This window comes from Culex quinquefasciatus, chromosome 3, assembly GCF_015732765.1.
Source record: "Culex quinquefasciatus strain JHB chromosome 3, VPISU_Cqui_1.0_pri_paternal, whole genome shotgun sequence".
Taxonomy (NCBI): Eukaryota; Metazoa; Arthropoda; class Insecta; order Diptera; family Culicidae; genus Culex; species Culex quinquefasciatus.
The window spans coordinates 33,863,467-33,881,557 of record NC_051863.1 but is presented as its reverse complement, the minus strand read 5'-3'; the positions used below and the strand labels follow the sequence as shown (position 1 = coordinate 33,881,557).

At 37.5% G+C, this 18,091-nt stretch overlaps 1 protein-coding gene and 1 pseudogene across 1 annotated transcript in view; one reads left to right on the top strand and one right to left on the bottom strand.

Moving 5' to 3' along the window:
* Positions 1–6,793: 6,793 nt before the first annotated feature.
* Positions 6,794–13,399, bottom strand: LOC119768924 (annotated as a pseudogene).
* Positions 13,400–16,431: 3,032 nt separating this feature from the next.
* The window catches only part of LOC6054583 (cell death protein hid), a 104,740-nt gene continuing 103,080 nt past the window's right edge, over positions 16,432–18,091 (top strand). The window contains exon 1 of the mRNA XM_038264452.1: positions 16,432–17,537. Coding sequence (XP_038120380.1) covers positions 17,213–17,537 — 325 coding nt within the window. The 5' untranslated portion in view covers positions 16,432–17,212. The remainder of the gene's footprint in view (positions 17,538–18,091) is intronic.

The following is an 18,091-nucleotide window of genomic DNA, read 5'->3' as shown; positions in this document are numbered from 1 at the left end:
GTAATATGTTGCAAAAGCAGATATTTTCAGCACGAGTCCAACGAGGTTTACCGAGTTTTCATTTCAGTGCTGAAAAGTACAACTTTTCAGCACTTGTATTGAAAGGTATTAATTTTCCATTCTGTTAATCCTGGTAGGGAAAAATAGGCTATTTCGTTTCTCCAGAAGGGCAGGAAAAGTTGAGAGTTTCACAGTGGAATTGTAAAAAAAAAATCTTAATTTAATAGGCAATCAATTATTCAATTTTGACAGAAATTGGACCGTAGAACTCAATTATCTGAAAATAACATTTTCAAAATGCTGAGAAAATGTCTAAGAAACATTGAAGGACAAGTGTTCGACTTTCAATAAAACTAAATTTTTCTCACTGTGCCCAACAACTCATCAGCAATTCATGTCAAAGAGCAGCCAACAGGCCCGCTGTGTGTGTCTACGCAGTACAAGTGAATAATAGAGCGGCAATCAATCATTGCACCCGGTGTAGTAGAAACTGCTTAACAACGAAACAAGATTACGTTTATGACGATGTTCTGAGTAGCAATTCACACCGGCACATACCTACCAACTAAACAACACCCTCTCAAGACGAGCTTGTCGCACCAAAATCCAGTATCCTGTAATGTAGTCCTTCTTGATCTCCTCGGTCATTTGAGTAAGGGGTAATAGATTCCCGTTTAGAACATCAACACAATCAAAGAGGGGATTGTCCCGTAATAGTCTATTAATTAACTCCTTCCGGGTTGGAAGTGGCCGTGCGGGGAATCCTTCATCAAAATCATCGTCCATTGCTCTGAATATAGAATCAACCAGAGAATCCTAACACGATGTCCGTCTGGAATTGCAAAGTTGTGGCTGGTAGGGAGGAGGTCCTCTGACCAGACGGCAATCAGTCAAAATTGAATTGGGGGCTAATCGTCAACTAACTGCCTAGTCAAACAGATGTATCAAGTAGGGTGTAAGGGTAGCAGTTTTGAGTGAGGATAACCAGAAGAGATAGGCTGAACACGTGGAGTGAGATTAAGGGGTGGCGCCTAATCTAGTCATGTAATGGAATCCTAATTTGAGGAGGAAAAGATTCAAGTGAGAGTTTTTAATTGAATTTTGTGACCCCAGCTGGAGGTCATCGTTTATACATAGCATCGATCGAACGTTGAGTTTTGTGACACCAAGTCCAGGAGGTTAGTTTTAAGGCCAGTTTGTACCGAGCCGTAGAAGCGCGAAATATTCCATATACATACCAAATGAGTGTAAACACCTGAAAATCAAATGTTGAATAAAAAGTCATATTTAGAGGACATTTGGGTTGGGGCGGTCAATCAACTTCTAAAGAAAGAAAGCAATCCCTCAGGTGGAAACCTTAGAATAACATTAGAAACGCGATATCCAAATCAAGTCGCGGGTATCATTCGAGCACCATCATCAACCAGGAAGTCACGGACGGAGCGACCCGGCTCCCGTTTCATAGAGGTCAATCTCGGCCAAAGTTCTATCGTCTCTCTCATACAAATCATAAGAAAAGGAACTGGAGAAAAGGCGCGAAATGCTGTCTCTTAACATCAAACCCAGTTTCGAACGGACAGATATCCGCTGAACTTTGGACGGCCTGCTGCTGCATGGTTATCGTGACAGACCGAAGATTCTGAGGAGCCCAGACGGACACTTTTCTTAACAATATTAGACGTTGATGGGGTGCTGCGAAAGCACTGAAAAAAATGAAAATCAGTTGTTTATCAGCAAAAAATAAAAAAAATCCCGAAGAAACTGTCGTACTAATAGCAGGCATACATATTTTTTTCAAATGTATTTAATGTAGATCAATAAGTATTTTAGATTCAATGTATGCCTTTTTTGCCAAATTTAAAGATTTTTTTAAATTACCAATGAGTCCGAGAACTTATATACTTTATAGGGGTAAGCGTGGTTGCCTCTCACCCAGTCGACTTTTGTTCGATCCCAGGCGGCATGTCAAAACTGTGTTATTTGATGAATTCTAACATCAACTTTCATTTAAAATTTTTTTGAACGCTGAAGTTGATGCCTAAACAATTAAATTAAATCAAATTATAAGTTTACCAAAAATTTGAAACATTACAATGAAATATTTCATTAGGGTCTGAAGCACCGGGAAGACAAAAAAGAAATTTATGATATTGATTTCCTTAAATTCTAGCCAATTTTTATAAATCGATTGTTTTGATGTTAACAGCTTATTTAAGACCTAAAGAATACCATTCACTAACATTTCAGTGCAAATTTGTGCGATTTATAAGCAAAATTGAGTGTCCGGAATTTAAAGCAAAAGTGTCCGGATTTCGAATCAGCTTTAACCCAGTCACGGCATTCTCACAGGATTCTTACAGAAATCTTACAGAACGAAAATGTTCTTACTAGAACGCTGCCATCATCCTGCTAGATCTTCTCAAGAATTCTTTGAGAATTCTAGCTCAAATGCAATAACCGGTTCTAGCAGGAGCCGGCGAAATCAACCGGTTCTGTTAGAATCTTGCTAGAATTTGCTAGAACTATTCTGACAGGCCATCCTGCTAGAATTCTGGGAGAATCTTGCTAGAATGAAATGGCAAACATTTCTGCTAGAATCCTGCTAGAATTTTGTTAGAATGTTCTTGCTTAAAATTTTGGTTGAAAATGACGACCTAGAATTTAATTCAAATAATAAAAGAAAGAAATTATTTATGTTTAATGTCAGTGAAGAGAAAACAAGATTTTTAACATTTTTATTGCACTATAAAAACACTAAGGAAAACAAAAATCACTGTCACTGTGCTTTTTTTCTTCTCTTTGGATAATTCCTGGATTCTAGTTTTACACTTTTTGTGGCTTGGCCGGAATCTCCTGCTGAGGGGGAATGATCGGGAAAATTCATTAGATGATGGCCGTCAAGCGGCTGCCGGAGTTGATAAATTGTGGTGAAGTTCTGCCGTGTTTTCCGGAGTAGCCAATCGGAATTGTACCTAGGGAATTAACATTAAGAAAATTTTGTAACTTCAAAGTACACGAGTTATTTATAACCATCTTACCAACTCCAGGTGGCCAGAAAACCAACAAAAATGCACTGAATACACATTTTTTACCAAATTAAAAATAATTGTGGCTTTTGCCCACAAGATTTTTTTCACAAGATGGCGGTCACAATGCGGGTTGGCGAAAATGACGTCATTCTCGCCAAATTTTGCTCTGCTAGATAGTTCTAACAAAATTCTCACAGAAATCTGGCAGGCCTACTAGAATCATTCTAGCAGGATTCTAGCAAAACCAGCTCTGCTAGAAATTTCCGTGACCGGGAATCACTGTCCGGGATTCGAAGCACAACAGCTCATTTTAATTTTCAAATTCTTATCAAAAATTGTTAGAAAATACATATTTTGCATGCATTCTCTTAAAACTTACTGTTTATACTACATTCTGATGATATTTCTACATTTCCAAAACAGCTAAAAAAGTAGTAATCCAGCTGCGTGTAAAAGTGTTGAGTGTAAAATAAATATTGCATTATTTTATGCAATTTCATGTAACTTTACGCACTGAAATATGTAGCCCATCAGTATGGGAAACCTACTTGACCGAAATATCAACCTGATATATGCGTTTGTCCTTACAGTTTTTTATCGGTTTGATGGCCGAGTGGGCTCAGGCGCCAGTCCTTACGGTTGGTGCTGGGTTTGAATCCAGTCGGTCGCAATTTTTCTTTTTGTGTTTGCAAAAATTCTACATGCAGTGTGTAATATTAAGTGTTTATTTTGACGAAGGTGCATGCTTTTGCATGCGATTTTACCATCGGATTTTTTGCTGTAAACTTATTACATGATTTTTTGCCAGCTATAACAAAAATAATATGCTACTAAGTGAATTTGAAAAATGAGTTATTTTTTCTAAATATATGTGCAACCTTGCAATATAGGTACAAATTGAACCAATTACAAAATTAAACATTTAATTAATTTTTGAAAAATACTCAAAGAATTAATAATACTTTAAAAATCAATTTGATTTTTTTTTTCTTGAGTATTTGGTGAGTTAATGCAGATAATTCTGGTATTTCAATGCAGATAATTCCGGTATTTTTGGTAGATTTGATTACATTTACACATATTTTACTTCTTTCTTTCTTTCTTTCTTTTAAACTTCATCATCCCGGTACGAGAATCGAACTCACGACCTCTGGATTGGAAACCCAGCACGCCGCTAGTCAAAACCCATCCCCTACCGGTCAGTATTCCCAGTGAGTAGAATTACTCTTTGAAGGGATCTGACTTTGCCGAGCCAGACAGGAATCGAACCCATCACCTTCCGCTTACAAGGCGAAACCCGTAACCTCACGGCCACAGAAGCTCGGTGTTGAAATTTTGTAATTTCACAAAAGATCTGATAAAATCTACCAAATATTTGTTTATTGTTCATAAAATGTGTTTTGATTTCAGTAAAAAAGTATTTTTGATTTACATAAAAAAAAATTGATATTAGAAAGAGAAATAATATTGAACATTCGAGAGCCGTAAGTAACATGAACAAAAGATGTTTATCAAACTAATTCATTTAGAGCAGCAAAACACTGCCTTCAATTTGCATGTTCCATAATTGTGGGGTGTTACCATGCCTCCCACAATTGTGGAACACCTGAATTTAACTGATATTTTTACAAAAAAAAAGTTATCAGACCATTCATAAACCATATCTAAACTTGAATTTCGTTGGTTTCAGTGCGTGAAGTAATTATTTTGGAAAAATTATGTACTCATGGAGTTTGTCTACATTCGTAAAAAAATATTCCGAATTTGTGGATTTCAAGGGTCAAAGTTTTTCGTAAAAAAAACTTGATGTAAAAGTAAAAATTTGCAGTTGTTCAATACAGCATCCGAAAGATCGCAAGAAAAGCTTTCAAATGAAGGCAAAAGCGAATCATTAAGTTCAATTATCGATTTGTTATGATTTTTTGACCCCCGAATATGAGAGATGGCTGTAATTGCGGGCTGAAACACGTTGCTATGCAGTTGTTTGTTTACTATGGTATGAAAACGTCAACTTGCAGTAGATTTTGAATTTTTCCAAACCATACGTCAAGTCACTAATTTGCTTACTTTTTTATTGTAAAAGATCATATTCCTCTCCATGGGTTCAAATTCCTAAACGAAACTATTGGCACTACGCCCCCCGGGGCATGGCCTTCCTCTAACGTGGGATTTCTGCTCCAGCGCCTCTGACGAGACAGGAGAAACCGGGACCGACGTTTTACTTCACCATCCGATAGAAGCTCAGTGGATAAGGCGGGAATCGAACCCGCGTCTCATAGCATCATCGGGATCGGCAGCCGAAGCCGCTACCCCTGCGCCACGAGACCCAAAGTTCAAATTCCTACGCTAAGTTAAATTCTAAGTAAAGTATTTTTTTCAAAAACGTTGAATTTCAAATAATAAATTAATTGGGTCAACAAGAAGAAAAACATCATTCCAAATTAAATTAAATTGATATTATTCATAAAATCATTATTTCAGTGCAACCCCACTCCCGTCCAGAACACTAGTCTGAACGATACGATAAGTGCGCTGTAAAGAAAGCTCTTCTGGACTATCCACCGGGTGCTGTCCGGCCAGCCAAGCAGCGTTTTTCACTCTAATGAAAGAGACAGGAACAACAACAACTCTTCAGAAAACTGGTTTCTTCTGCCGTGTCTCATCCTCTCGGGGGCTTCTTCGCTTCCACACACATGTGTTGTTGGGTACAGTTTTTTTTCACTTCTCGAGGTTCTGTTTTGTTTTGCTCTTTTTTTTTCCTTCCATCTCCCTACTATCACTCGTTCCTTCCAAACGGTTAATGGCTTTCTGAGGCTTCCATCGGACTTCGGGTTCTTTCTTCGGGTTTGCGATCGAGTTTAGGTCTAATTTATGAAGCTTTGATTTGGAGGTTCGTCGCTTAACCGATGAGCTCATACTGTCTCATTTCTTGTTCTTGTTTTGTATTTTGGAAAGTGTCAAATGACTCATGTGTTATTATAACATAACCATGACCCAAATAATTAAGTTCAGGTGAAAGAGTTGTAACAAATTCAACCTGTTTTTTTTTGGTTTTAAGGTGAAACGGGAGATCAATTGAAGTGCCTATGTATTTGTGCGGTTTGATTGTGTTAGTATGATGATTATCATCGATGACGTCATTTGAATATTTGTGTTAGTTACATCGTGATGTAGTAGTGGTGTGAACATAAACTCTTGCCAAACATATTAAAATAGCCTATGTAGTTTTTATTAACTCGAGATTAACTGATGAAAAGAGTCAATCTTATTATTTTAGATTTTGAGAAATGTTGAGGCCGATCAATCAAAGAAGCTTGCCACGCAAATTCTTGGTTTGATTGAAATCCACAATAATTTGTTCTTTATGATTTTTTTTCAGTTTCGTTTTTAAGTTAGCACAGGATGCAAACAAAGAAAAAAGTACATCGTTGTCCAAAAATTTAATTTTGTAGCCCCATCCCACTTGAAACAACTCTTCTTAAGACACCAAAGCTCCAGAACGGCACCATTTTTTGGAAAATCCATTTTCTACAATATGTAATGTTTTGTACATGGTTGATGAAAATCACCTTTATTTATTCATTTTTATAACGTAAACATTTGGATTTTTTTCTGATCGAGCTCCTATCCGACTCAGGCTAGTCATGTGTCGCGAACTGAGAGGGACAGATTGCGGATCTTGGACTCGTCTCAATTTATCACACTCACATTATCTTGGACACTTAACGACGTGAATCCTCCGCCCAGCTTAACTAATGAGGGATTCAACCACCTCGACGGTTCCCAGGCTCCCGGCTCCAGCTCCAGCGCCGACGGTTGTTCTTGGTTCCGGGCGTGTTGTGCATGATCTCGTCCTTGGGCTCCACCACCAACACGTTTTCCGGCAACGGCTCCTTCGGGTCGATCTTGCCGTTCGGGTCCCACGGCAGCATAATCTTGCCCTAGATTCCGAGCACTCCCTGGCGCAACAGGATATGGCGGGTTGCCGTGTCAGAGTACTCGTTGCACGGATCTCTGGAATGGATCACCATTCCGTCGACGAACTTCATCGACTTGGCACGCTGACCGCGCAGCTTACCAGGCACGACCACCTCGGAACCCTTGGCTCCGGACTCCAGGCAGGCACGACGCAGGTCTCTTATCAGCTTCTGGACGACGGCGGTCAGCTCCCGGATGTGGTGGCCCTTTTCGCCGAGCACTTTCTGGGTGCGGGTGGTCATAATGATGATCTCCGTACGGATCGAGGTAACGTGAACCTCCACACTCAAGAAGTTATCCGCCGCGGCCGGCCAGGCAAAAAAAGGTTCGATGGACCGACCGATTTTTTCGGTGATGCTGTGATACACACTGTGATACACAAATTGAAAAAAAAAGTTTTATCACAATATTACCTATGTGGAACAAAACAAAAATTACCTTTGATTGCAGATTGACGGGAGGTCCGAGCGAAAGAATTGGCAAGGGCACGGGTTTTTTTTCCGTTATTTTGCCAACTTGATTTTCCACGAATGACAGCACAACAGAGACAAAACACAACTGTCACAACCTTGCTTGCCGGTGAAAAGTGTTGCCATTCAGGGCAGAGTTTCGAAAATGGTGTTTTTATATACATTTTTCATGTAGTATTTTTAGCTTTTATATCAATTGTAAATACCATTTATCAACCAAAACAACTCTTTAATCAATTGTTTCAATATTCTACATCAGTGCAAGGCAATAAATCAAACAAGAATACTTTATTATTTAATTTGATTTAAAATGCTCATCTAAAATCTCTGGCAACCACATTCTCGATGACAACCAACACCAGTGTGAGGTATGGTTGTGTTAGAGAGTGTCTGAATACAAAAAAAAAAAACTTGCGAAAAAATCCAATTCGCGAAATTAGATTCTACTTTTCGTAAAAATATCGAGTTTTGAATTGTTTGGCGGTAATCAGCTGTTCCCCTAGCCTGCAGCACGTCGAGTGATTATCGATTTATTAAGGTGAGGTATTTGAAACAGTAGTTTTGAGGTGTTTTAAAGTGCGCGTATTTTTGTATGGTGAAAATATTCTTCTCAAAAACAGGCTAAATTTTCAAAAATAAAAGCTTTTTCGAGACTTCTGTAAATTTAGCCGTTTTCCCGTGATAGTTTAGTACATAGTGATTATTTTTCTATATTTTTAAGCTAATCATAAGTGCGAGGAAATAACAATTTCAAAAAAAAAAATCTGATTTTCACCCAATAAGGTGGAACGGGAATCAATCATCATTAACATGAAACGGGACGGATTTTTGCCATATTTTTTTCGCCATATTTGATGATGGCCCGTTACACCTTAAACGACTTGAGGTCTCTCGTTACATTTTTTATAACCTTTTCACAGTGGAAGATAAACAAACAGAAAGCACTACCATGCAGAATCGATTTCTTCTTGCTGCTTGCAACTTCTTTTACAACACACGAGGATTTTGTGCGGTGTCCGGTCATCGTTAGCGTGGTCGTCATCATCATCATCATGGTTTCGTTCAGAACGGGAAGAGATACCCCATGATGGATACAGACGAAGGAAGAGAAACTCTCTTTGTTTACAAACATGAATGTTCTTCAGTTTGGAGTTCAATGCGAGATGTTTTTTTGTGACTCCTTATTTGCTTTTTTTTCTTCTTCACAGAATGACGGCTTCTGGTCGTGAGCCATCTATTGATCGATTGATTGCAGTTTGCCACTTTTTTTTCGCTGATGTAGTTTGTGTCTTTTGAATCACTTAAAATTTGGCTGACTCATATCAAATTTTAATGAAATATTCAAAAAACGAAATAAAAAAGAGTTTACTTAAGAGGCAGTTTTTGTAAATATTGCTCGGTATGTTCTAGAGATCGTATCGAGGTGCTCCGATTTGGATGAAACTTTCAGCATTTGTTTTTCTATACATGAGATGAACTCATGCCAAATATTAGCCCTCTACGACAAAGGGAAGTGGGGTAAAACGGGCTTCGAAGTTTAAGGTCCAAAAAACCTAAAAAATCTTTAACTTGCTAGCATTTCCGTAAAACTTCTTAAATTCCAACTCTCTTAGATGCATTCAAAAGGTCTCTTGAAACCCTTTAAAATGTGCCTTATACATCCAGGATTGGTTTAACTTTTTCTCATAGCTTTGTCGAATTACTGTTCAAAATGGTCTCAATTTTGTCATATTCGGAATCCTCGGAAAATTTCAGGTTAGTTAGAAGTATTGGAATCGTTAATTTGATTGGAAAAAATGCCATTCAGAATGAATTAAAATATTTTTTAACAATTTGTTGAATTAGGAAAAAAAAACAGGTTTTTGCCTACTTGATACAGCATTTGACGTATTGATCACAGAGTAAATAAGATTTTGTTTTATTTAATTATAATAATTATTTTTAAAATCAAATTTTCAACTCCAATACTTCTAACTAACGTGAAATTTTCCGAGGATTCCGAATATGACAAAATTGAGACCAAAAATTGTCTCTATGAAAGCCTACAGGGCAAAAACTAACGTTGTAAAATGTTTGTTAGGGACCATCCACAAACCATGTGGAAACTTTTTTGGGAATCTCAACCCCCCCCCCCCCCCCCCCTCCCTCGTGGACAATTTTCCATACAAAAAAAACTTTTTTGTATGGGGCGTGGACAATCGCCATCAGCTGGAAATCAATTTGAAATGCATTTTCCTGCGTTAAGAATTATTTTTAGCATGTTTAGGTTGATTTAAAAATCTTCTGAATTTTTGAAAATTGAAAAAATCTAATGATTGCATAACAACTGAACTAGTGCAAAATGCACTTTTAAGCACTTTTTGTTTGCAAATGTTGAAACTATGGCTGGTTTTTATAATATTTATATTTTTTTTTATTTTTTTGCCTCCCTCCCCTCGACCCCGCTCAGAGCCGAGGGACAAAAAAATTTGCATCTTATCCGAAGGTTTGTATGAATATTCTAATAACCGAATCAGGAACAAGTTTTTTTTTGGATTTTTTTATTTTATCAGGCCATTGCAAATATTTTTCAGAGTTTATGTCAGAAAAAATGTGAAAAGTGACTTTAACACGTAAACTAACTAGCTCGAGAAAAAAGGGGAATTTATATGGAAATTCATACTTTTCTTGAGCTTGAGAGTTTAGATGTTCAAATTGTTTCCTTTAAAAAAAACTGATACACTATCCTTGTGATAACTTGATGATTCCAAGAATATGTGTTTTACTTTGACTGATTTTTGCTAACATCATTTAAGTATTCGCAGCATTCACTTCTCAATAAATATTGTAACAATTTAATGTTAAGATATGTTCTGCTAACAATTCTTCAATTGGTTCATATAACGCTTTTCAATTGAAATAAAATATTACATAATTTTTTTCATTAAAGGTCTTAGTGGATAAAATGTTTATTATATTGTTATTTCAAAGAATTGATTTGAGAAACTGATAAAATTTCACGGAAATCTTCAAATTTTACGTATTTCACGCTGTCCGCGAAATCGTGAAAATTCACTAACCCTAACCATGATCTTCAAAGATGATTATTATGATTATTATAAAGCATAAGCATAAGCATAGGTGCCCACCCGCAGTTGCTACAGTTTCAAAGATGATTATTATGTAGATTATTTTAAAAAGATTTTTGAAAATTTTAATTTAGGTCAATTTAGTATACCAAGGTCCTATAAGTTTCATAGGGTATTTTAACCATTAGTGGACCCCCTAGTAGAGCCGAAGCACATTTTTCACAAATTTTCAATATTTTAAGCACTTTTTCATAACCCTTTGTACAAAACAATGAAAACTGAAGTATTTTGAACAATTTTGACTATTTGTTTCATCAGTTTATTTGTTTTTGAGCAGAAAAATAGCCATTGGAAAAAATAAGTTTTTTTTCCTTTTATGGACCCCCTTTTCCTATAGTGGACCCGGGTCCACTATAGGCAAACTGTTATTTTTAAACCAAATTTAACCGATATTTGATGTTTTGATGCATGGTGTAAGTCTAATGATAGATATAATGAATAAAAGATGGATTCTGCTCACTTTTTATCATAAACAAATATGTTTTGTTAACAAATTTGGCCTCAAACAACAACAAAACCAAACAGACATTTAAACACATTTATTTCCGAAAAAGATCAGAGAAAACGTTTCAAAATCCACTGTAAACATAAAATAATTTAAAACAAGTAATTTTGATGCACATTTTTTTCATATTAATTACATAAATGGTTGACCAAAACTAAACAAAAGATTTGTTTACAGTTGCTGATAAAACCACGCATGTTTATTTAAAAAAAATTGTTCTTGATTTATTATTATAACATATAATTTCAAACTGCAATTATGATGCTGCAGTTAAGTATAATTGGCTATAGTTTTGATTAATTATAATTTTTTTACGGCTTCAGCATTTTTGGTACTTTTAACATGAAACAGCTATATTTATACTCATAATTGAAAAATATATGCGTTTAGGTTGATAACAACAAGCATTCATTGTATGTTTAAGAGAAACTGTTGGTTAAATACACAGTTTTCTTCATTTTTGAAGGTTTAATTAACAGGGGTCCACTTTTGGAAAAGTTTGGATTTTCGTTGTCCTATATTGGACCCCCCTAATTTTTGCTCGAAAATGAGCAGTTCTTCGCTTTATTTTAGTAAAGTTCCTTAAACTTACATTATTTCGACTTGCTGAAGTTAAATAATCAGTCAAAAAATGATTGGATAGTTAATTCAATCATAAAATATAAATGCAGTTTTGTTATGAAAATGCTAGTGGCCATGGCTGATTTCAGATGTCGAACTCAAAACACTGATTTTGGTGAAAAGGACAATTCAATGTCAGTCAACATTGTTCTAAATGATGCTGAACATGCCAAATATAAGATTTGTAGACAATAACACGCTTGAAATTGTGATTTTATTGAATTTTTCATCAAAAACCCTTCAGAGGGTCCAGGGTCTAATGGATAACGTACTCTATGTTCATAGGACCATTTAAAAAAACTCTAGATTTCGTCAGTGGGGGTACAGTGGGGATACACCTCTCGTAATTTCTTAATAACAAAAAAAAATTAAATAACACCGAGAATCTTTCAACGTAGATTTGTTCTTAGATAGTTTACTAACATTTTCCCAAAATATGGTGGATTTTGATGAACACTGCCTTAAATGTCAATAGTTTGAAAATTGACCCAATCTCACCCCTTAGAGGGGGGTCAAATGAAACTCAGATGATGCTCAAATACAACGATATGGTAAAAACAAGTCATCCAACAGTGTTTCTTATTCGAGGGAATCGTATTGACATGCTACAATGTTTGATGTGGAGATTTTTAAACATTTGGGTAGTTTTCGAGCAATTCCAACAAAAATATAAGAAAAATGATTTTTCGATAGGTCATTGAGAAGATCACTTTGACCCAATCTCACCCCCAGACCCAATGCCACCCCCACTGACGGTTTGTTGATTTTTGGTCAACTTAACTTTTACGGTAACCCGGTTTGAGATCAACCACATAGCAGTTTTAATCCATTTAAACTACGCACCACAGCATTCTTATCAGCGCTTGTGTTGCCCAAGGAGAGGTGTCAAACCGCAACAGATTCTTATCAGCCTTCATTTGTGTTGTAAATAGTTCGCCATGCAGGCTGATGTTTTGGCTCCGAAACCACAATCAGAACGATTGTCGGCGCACTCGACGTGTCAGCTGTTTTGATCGCGCCTCAACTAGGCCAAACGCATCGCGATGTGTCAACGGAATCAAACTGTTTGAGCTCGCGCAAACCGCTACTCGAAACCGGTGAAGGTCAAACCACTTCCTCGTTAGTCAGCACAATTAATAGCTGCTGCTAGTATAGAGCGGATTTGGGGTGGGTGCGATTAATGACGCTTTCTGTGTGCACTTGAATTGCGGTTCAAAGTTTGAAGCATCGACACTTGAAGCGTTGACCGTTAGTTAAATGCCTTGATCCAGAAAACACAACGAAGACCTTCAAAAAGTTTGACAAACATCCGTCAAAAAAACGGTAATTACTTTGTGCGTAGTAACTCGGCTCGTTCCCTTCTTCTTCCAGATCATTCTTGACTTAAGCCGACGTATCAGTCGCGTATTGCGTTTGATGCGTTCAATTATGGGAATGGGCGTGAGAATCGCTACATTTCTACCCTCTGCGGCGGATACCTGAGATCCAGAACTGGGCAGCGTGACAGATGGAACCAGTTCTTCACCTGATAGCCGTAGATGGCCGAGGGCACGTGCGCCTCGTGGCCGCCAAAGTCGGCCACCAGTCTTTAAAAACGTACGCGCGTCGTGGAGGTGCCGTAATCATTGCGACACGTGATGGTATTTTACTGATTTTTATTCACTTCATTCTGTGTCTTCTTAATACGTTGATCATTGTCATAACGAGATTGGTGATAAACATCTATTTATGGTACGATGATTCTATACTAGATATGATGCAATATAGAAACTTCTAGAGATGTCGGGCTGAAGGTCAACTTTCACCGATCAAATTAACAATACAGTTCAAACTCGATTATCTGAAGGCCTCGCCAAAATTTCACTTAGAATGATCGAATTTTCGGATGATCTAATCTGGATTTTTTTTCGCTGTCTTATTTTTGATTGTTGAGCTTAAATATGGCCCCAACACAATGATTCTGAATTTTGAAATCTTAGATGGCGATCAAAATGGTGGAGATTAAATATTGAAAAATAGCATGTTGTTGTTTAATAACCATTCAAAATGTTCAAATTAAATTTAATCGAAAATACGAAAATCGACACACTGTCACCTTGACTCGATAGCGAATGCCTTCGAGGTTTCAATAAGATCTTTTTTCTAAAGGAAAAATATATAAGGCATGAAAAAAATACGAGAAGAGAGAGAGAGAGAGAGAGAGAGAGAGAGAGAGAGAGAAAATAGCAATCAAATATTGATAAACTAGTTTAATAACTATAAGTTAACTTTAACTTTACTTATTTGCTCAAAATTTAACACTTTTGTCTTTTAATACATACGGAGTGAACAAGATAAATTCTTAAGTAGAGTGTCCGATTTCCCGTACCGGGAATCCCGTACCGGGAAAAAAAATTCCAGGGAATTTCCAAGATTTCCCGAAAAAAAACAAAATCCCGTATTCCGGGAAATTTATAAATTTCTCAGGCAATACCGTATCTGAAGCGAAAGATTACATTTTCTTAACTTTTTGGAACATTTTTTTTAAATGAAAAAAAAAATAGTGAATGAGGTCAAGTCAATGAAAAGTTCAATTAGACCAGTAAATTGCATCGAACAATTTACTGTTCTTATTGAACTTATTAGTTCGTCTAAAAATTTCTTGTCAAGGTTTATTTTAGATGACATTAATTTTTGAAGAATTCACAACTGGGAATAGATCTTATTTATAGGTTGGACAACAAAAATTAAGATATTTTGGAATGAAAATAAACTAACATAATTTTAATAAGTAATTTTTATACGAAAATTGTCTCAAAGTGGGTTATGCTAGAAGAATTAGGTTAATTTGTTTGAAAGTGTTCGAGAAATTACAGTTTAAAGTTGTAAAATCGAGATTATTCCTCCAAGTGAATTTCTCTAAAATATTGTTTTGTTTTGATTGCCGATGCGAAAAACCAAAAGGCTAATATCTCATTGAAAAAGTGGCGAAGATTTCGTGACAAAAACGCGTTTTTCTCGGAAAACTTGATTTGGTTTAAGAGGTTTAAATATGAAACAAATATCTACTTATTAACAAAAATAAAAATTACTTCTTAGCAAAAAAATAGTTATAATTATTTTTTGACGTTTGTACGAAACCAGCTTATAAATTTAGAAAATTTAAATATTTTCTTTGTAGTTTTGTGTTTTTATACAGCAGTCAAGTCATTAGTTGATCCTTACACTTATTTTAATCATAGCTATTGCTATTCTATACAATTTTATTGCAAAATAATAATCAGCACCAGGATCAGATGAATTTTCAAAATTTTCAAATTTCCTGGGAATTCCCGGAATTCTCCGTGAAATTTGTTGAAAATTTCTCATTTCCCGGGAATTTTATAACCTCGGGAAATTGGACGCTCTTCAAATAATCTAGCCTGGATTGTATAAAGCATTTTTTATTCTTTTTAATGCGAATTATAAAAATAATACTTACAATATTAATAAGAAAAAACATGGTTTGCTATTGCGCGTATTCCCGAAAAGGACACGCGGCAAACCAGCCTCGAAATGACGCGCCGCACTTTCGGCAAATGCGCGCTGTCAAATCCCATACTGTGCGTTTTATTTTTGTTGATCTTCTTCTTCGAATTGCATGGCATTGTTGCCTGGAATGTTTTTTATTGCACCAAAAGTGCAGAAAATCGCTGGCAACAGTGTCTGCGGCACATTCTGAAATGCCGCGCGGCGTGTACCTTCGAGAGAAACGGACAATACCCTCCCACTTTGACTTCGACCAGAGCTGACAAAAAATGTTTTGGCTTAAACCGAATTTTAAATCCCAATCTCTTCTCAAAGCGCAACCCAATTAATCACAATTTATAAAATCTCACCCATTTAACCAAATTACACAATCATAATCACACATTGCATTTTATTCTTCGCAATCGCAGCGCACACACAAATCGCCTCAAGCGGTTTTACATGTATCTGTATGCAATTTCAACACCCAACGCAGCTAACCAGTATGATGCACACAAACTCAACCCATACGATCAGTGTGAGCTGCAGCAGCGTTGTTTTGATCCTCGTTTATTCCTTTTGCGCTGTGGTCTTGTTGTTGTTGCACAAAGCAAATCGTTACTGAACGTGTTTGAGTTGTAGTATGGTTGTGTTGTTTTGCAATGAATTAACAATTTGTGTATTGATTTGTTTCTCAATTTTCAATCGTTAAATTAACAAGAATAAGTAATTATAAAAATAGATGATTTTTATTAGACTCCTCTTACAATGCATCCTTTGTGTTTTACGCCACTCTCAGGAACCACCTACTGAACCGCTTGTTTACGTTCGTGTATGGTCGTTTGCGTGTACGATCCAGTCCAGCCCTGAATAAGCACGATGCAAATTATTGAAAAACAAAGTTTGCAGCTCAAAAGTAAGATTCAAAAAATTGACGATATTTGTTAAACATATTTATTAATTTTTTAGACGACTAATTGCTGGAAAAGAGAGAAAAAAAAGCTGTAAAACAACTCAAACTTTCAATTCAATCTCTGTCACACAAAGCGCACCGAGACGATCACACACGATCACGCCACACAAAAGGATCGCTATGTACGAGTGAGAGAGAGTGAGAGTACGCAGCATGCAACTGTACTGCAAGCAGTGCCTACTTGCTGCTAGCGGGCAATGCAGAAGCAAAGAGAGCCAGAGAACGATCGCGATCGCGCGCGCTCTCTCTCAACCAAACGAAGGAGAATGAAGGAACGAACCAAAACAACACAACAACCCTACGACGGGGTTTGATCGTAGTAGCGTCAACGCGCGGCGTCAGTAGTGCCCTTACAGTGCGACGATTTAGACGTGATTTAGTGTGTGGCGCGCGCTTTGTCTCGTAATTCCATCGTCGGCAGTTGTTTCCGATCGTGAGTTCTGTTTGTTGTGGTTCTGTGAGTGTTTGGGAGAATAAAGCTAGAAGGATTGCAACGATACACGGGATACTTTCTAGTGGCTTGGTGTTCTCGTTTCGTCCAAAGGAAGAAAAAGGAAGAACGTAGCTAGAGAACAAGTGTTCGTGCGAAAGGTTGAAGCCTAGTGAAGCAAAGTCACGTGCTGAAGCAGGCTTCGTGATAGAGTGGCACGTGCAAGAAGCGTACAAGAAACCAGTGTGCAATATCGTGCAGTGAAGGGTGCCGCACATCCCAGACATCCCGGCTCAGGGTGCAATTGGTTCATTGAGATCAATTGAGATCAACCGAGTCTTGGTCTACGAACCGGAGTGCAATTGCAGAAATCGAGAGCAATAACAATTGAGTGCAATTGTTCTAACCGTGCGTGAAGTTTACATGAAAATGAATGTTCATCAGTTCATGAAGAGTCCCGATTAAAAGCCTACGAAACCGTTGTAAAACAGAGTTACTAGAAGAAAATAGTGCCCCCAGAATAGGGAAGAAAAATAATACTCGTAACAAATACTTAACCTCAACTCCTGCCACAAACAAACCACCAAACACAATGGCCATTCCGTTTCTTCAACCGGAAGACGACGATGCTGCCCGGCTGCAGCATGCCACCACCCAGTCCGGACCGCCGACACTCGGACCCGTTTCACCGGGTCCCGGCTCCAGCGGTGGTCCCCTGCTGCATCCGCCACCGTCGCCACTGGTCAGCGGATCGATACCGATTCCGGGATCACCCGCCCCCATCGGGGTGCCTCCTCCACCGCCAAGTGGAACGTCCACTGCCGTCCAAACTCCGCTGCTGGGACCGGCCGGGCTGATGCACGGCGACCAGCTGGTGCAGCTCTTCTACGAGGCGCTCTACCGCTACTCGCGAGGAGGTGAGTTGTGACGCGGCGAAGCTTTCGCTGTTCTTGTGTGGGGTTAGTTACGGTTCTGATTCGTCATCGGGTTTAATTAGGCTTAGCTGAGCGGGGTTCTAAGTGAAAGCCAATTATTTGTTATGGGGTGAAATTAGTGGTCGAGTGCACATTTTTTTATTCATAGGATTTTTTACTGATTAGGCTGGTACAAATATTTTAAAAGTCTTTGTCAAGATTTTTTGGCATTTATGATAAGGAAATTAATCGATTTTCAAACAACTATACTGCCGTTCTACGCATAATTGTCCCATGTCATTTTTGGACTCTGGATTCTGACTTTTTATCATTTTTAAGCTTAATTTTACGTATATTTTCAGAAAAAAACACATAAAATCTAGTACTATGTTCAGAAAATTATTGAAACCAACACCATGTCTGTTTGTTAAACCAAGAATTTTCTATCACGAAATCATGGGTTTTATGGAGCGTTTCATCTTGTGTACCTGTTTAGCTGTAAGAGGATTACAAATAAGGGTGATCAAATGTTAACCGGGGTGATTAGGGACATATAG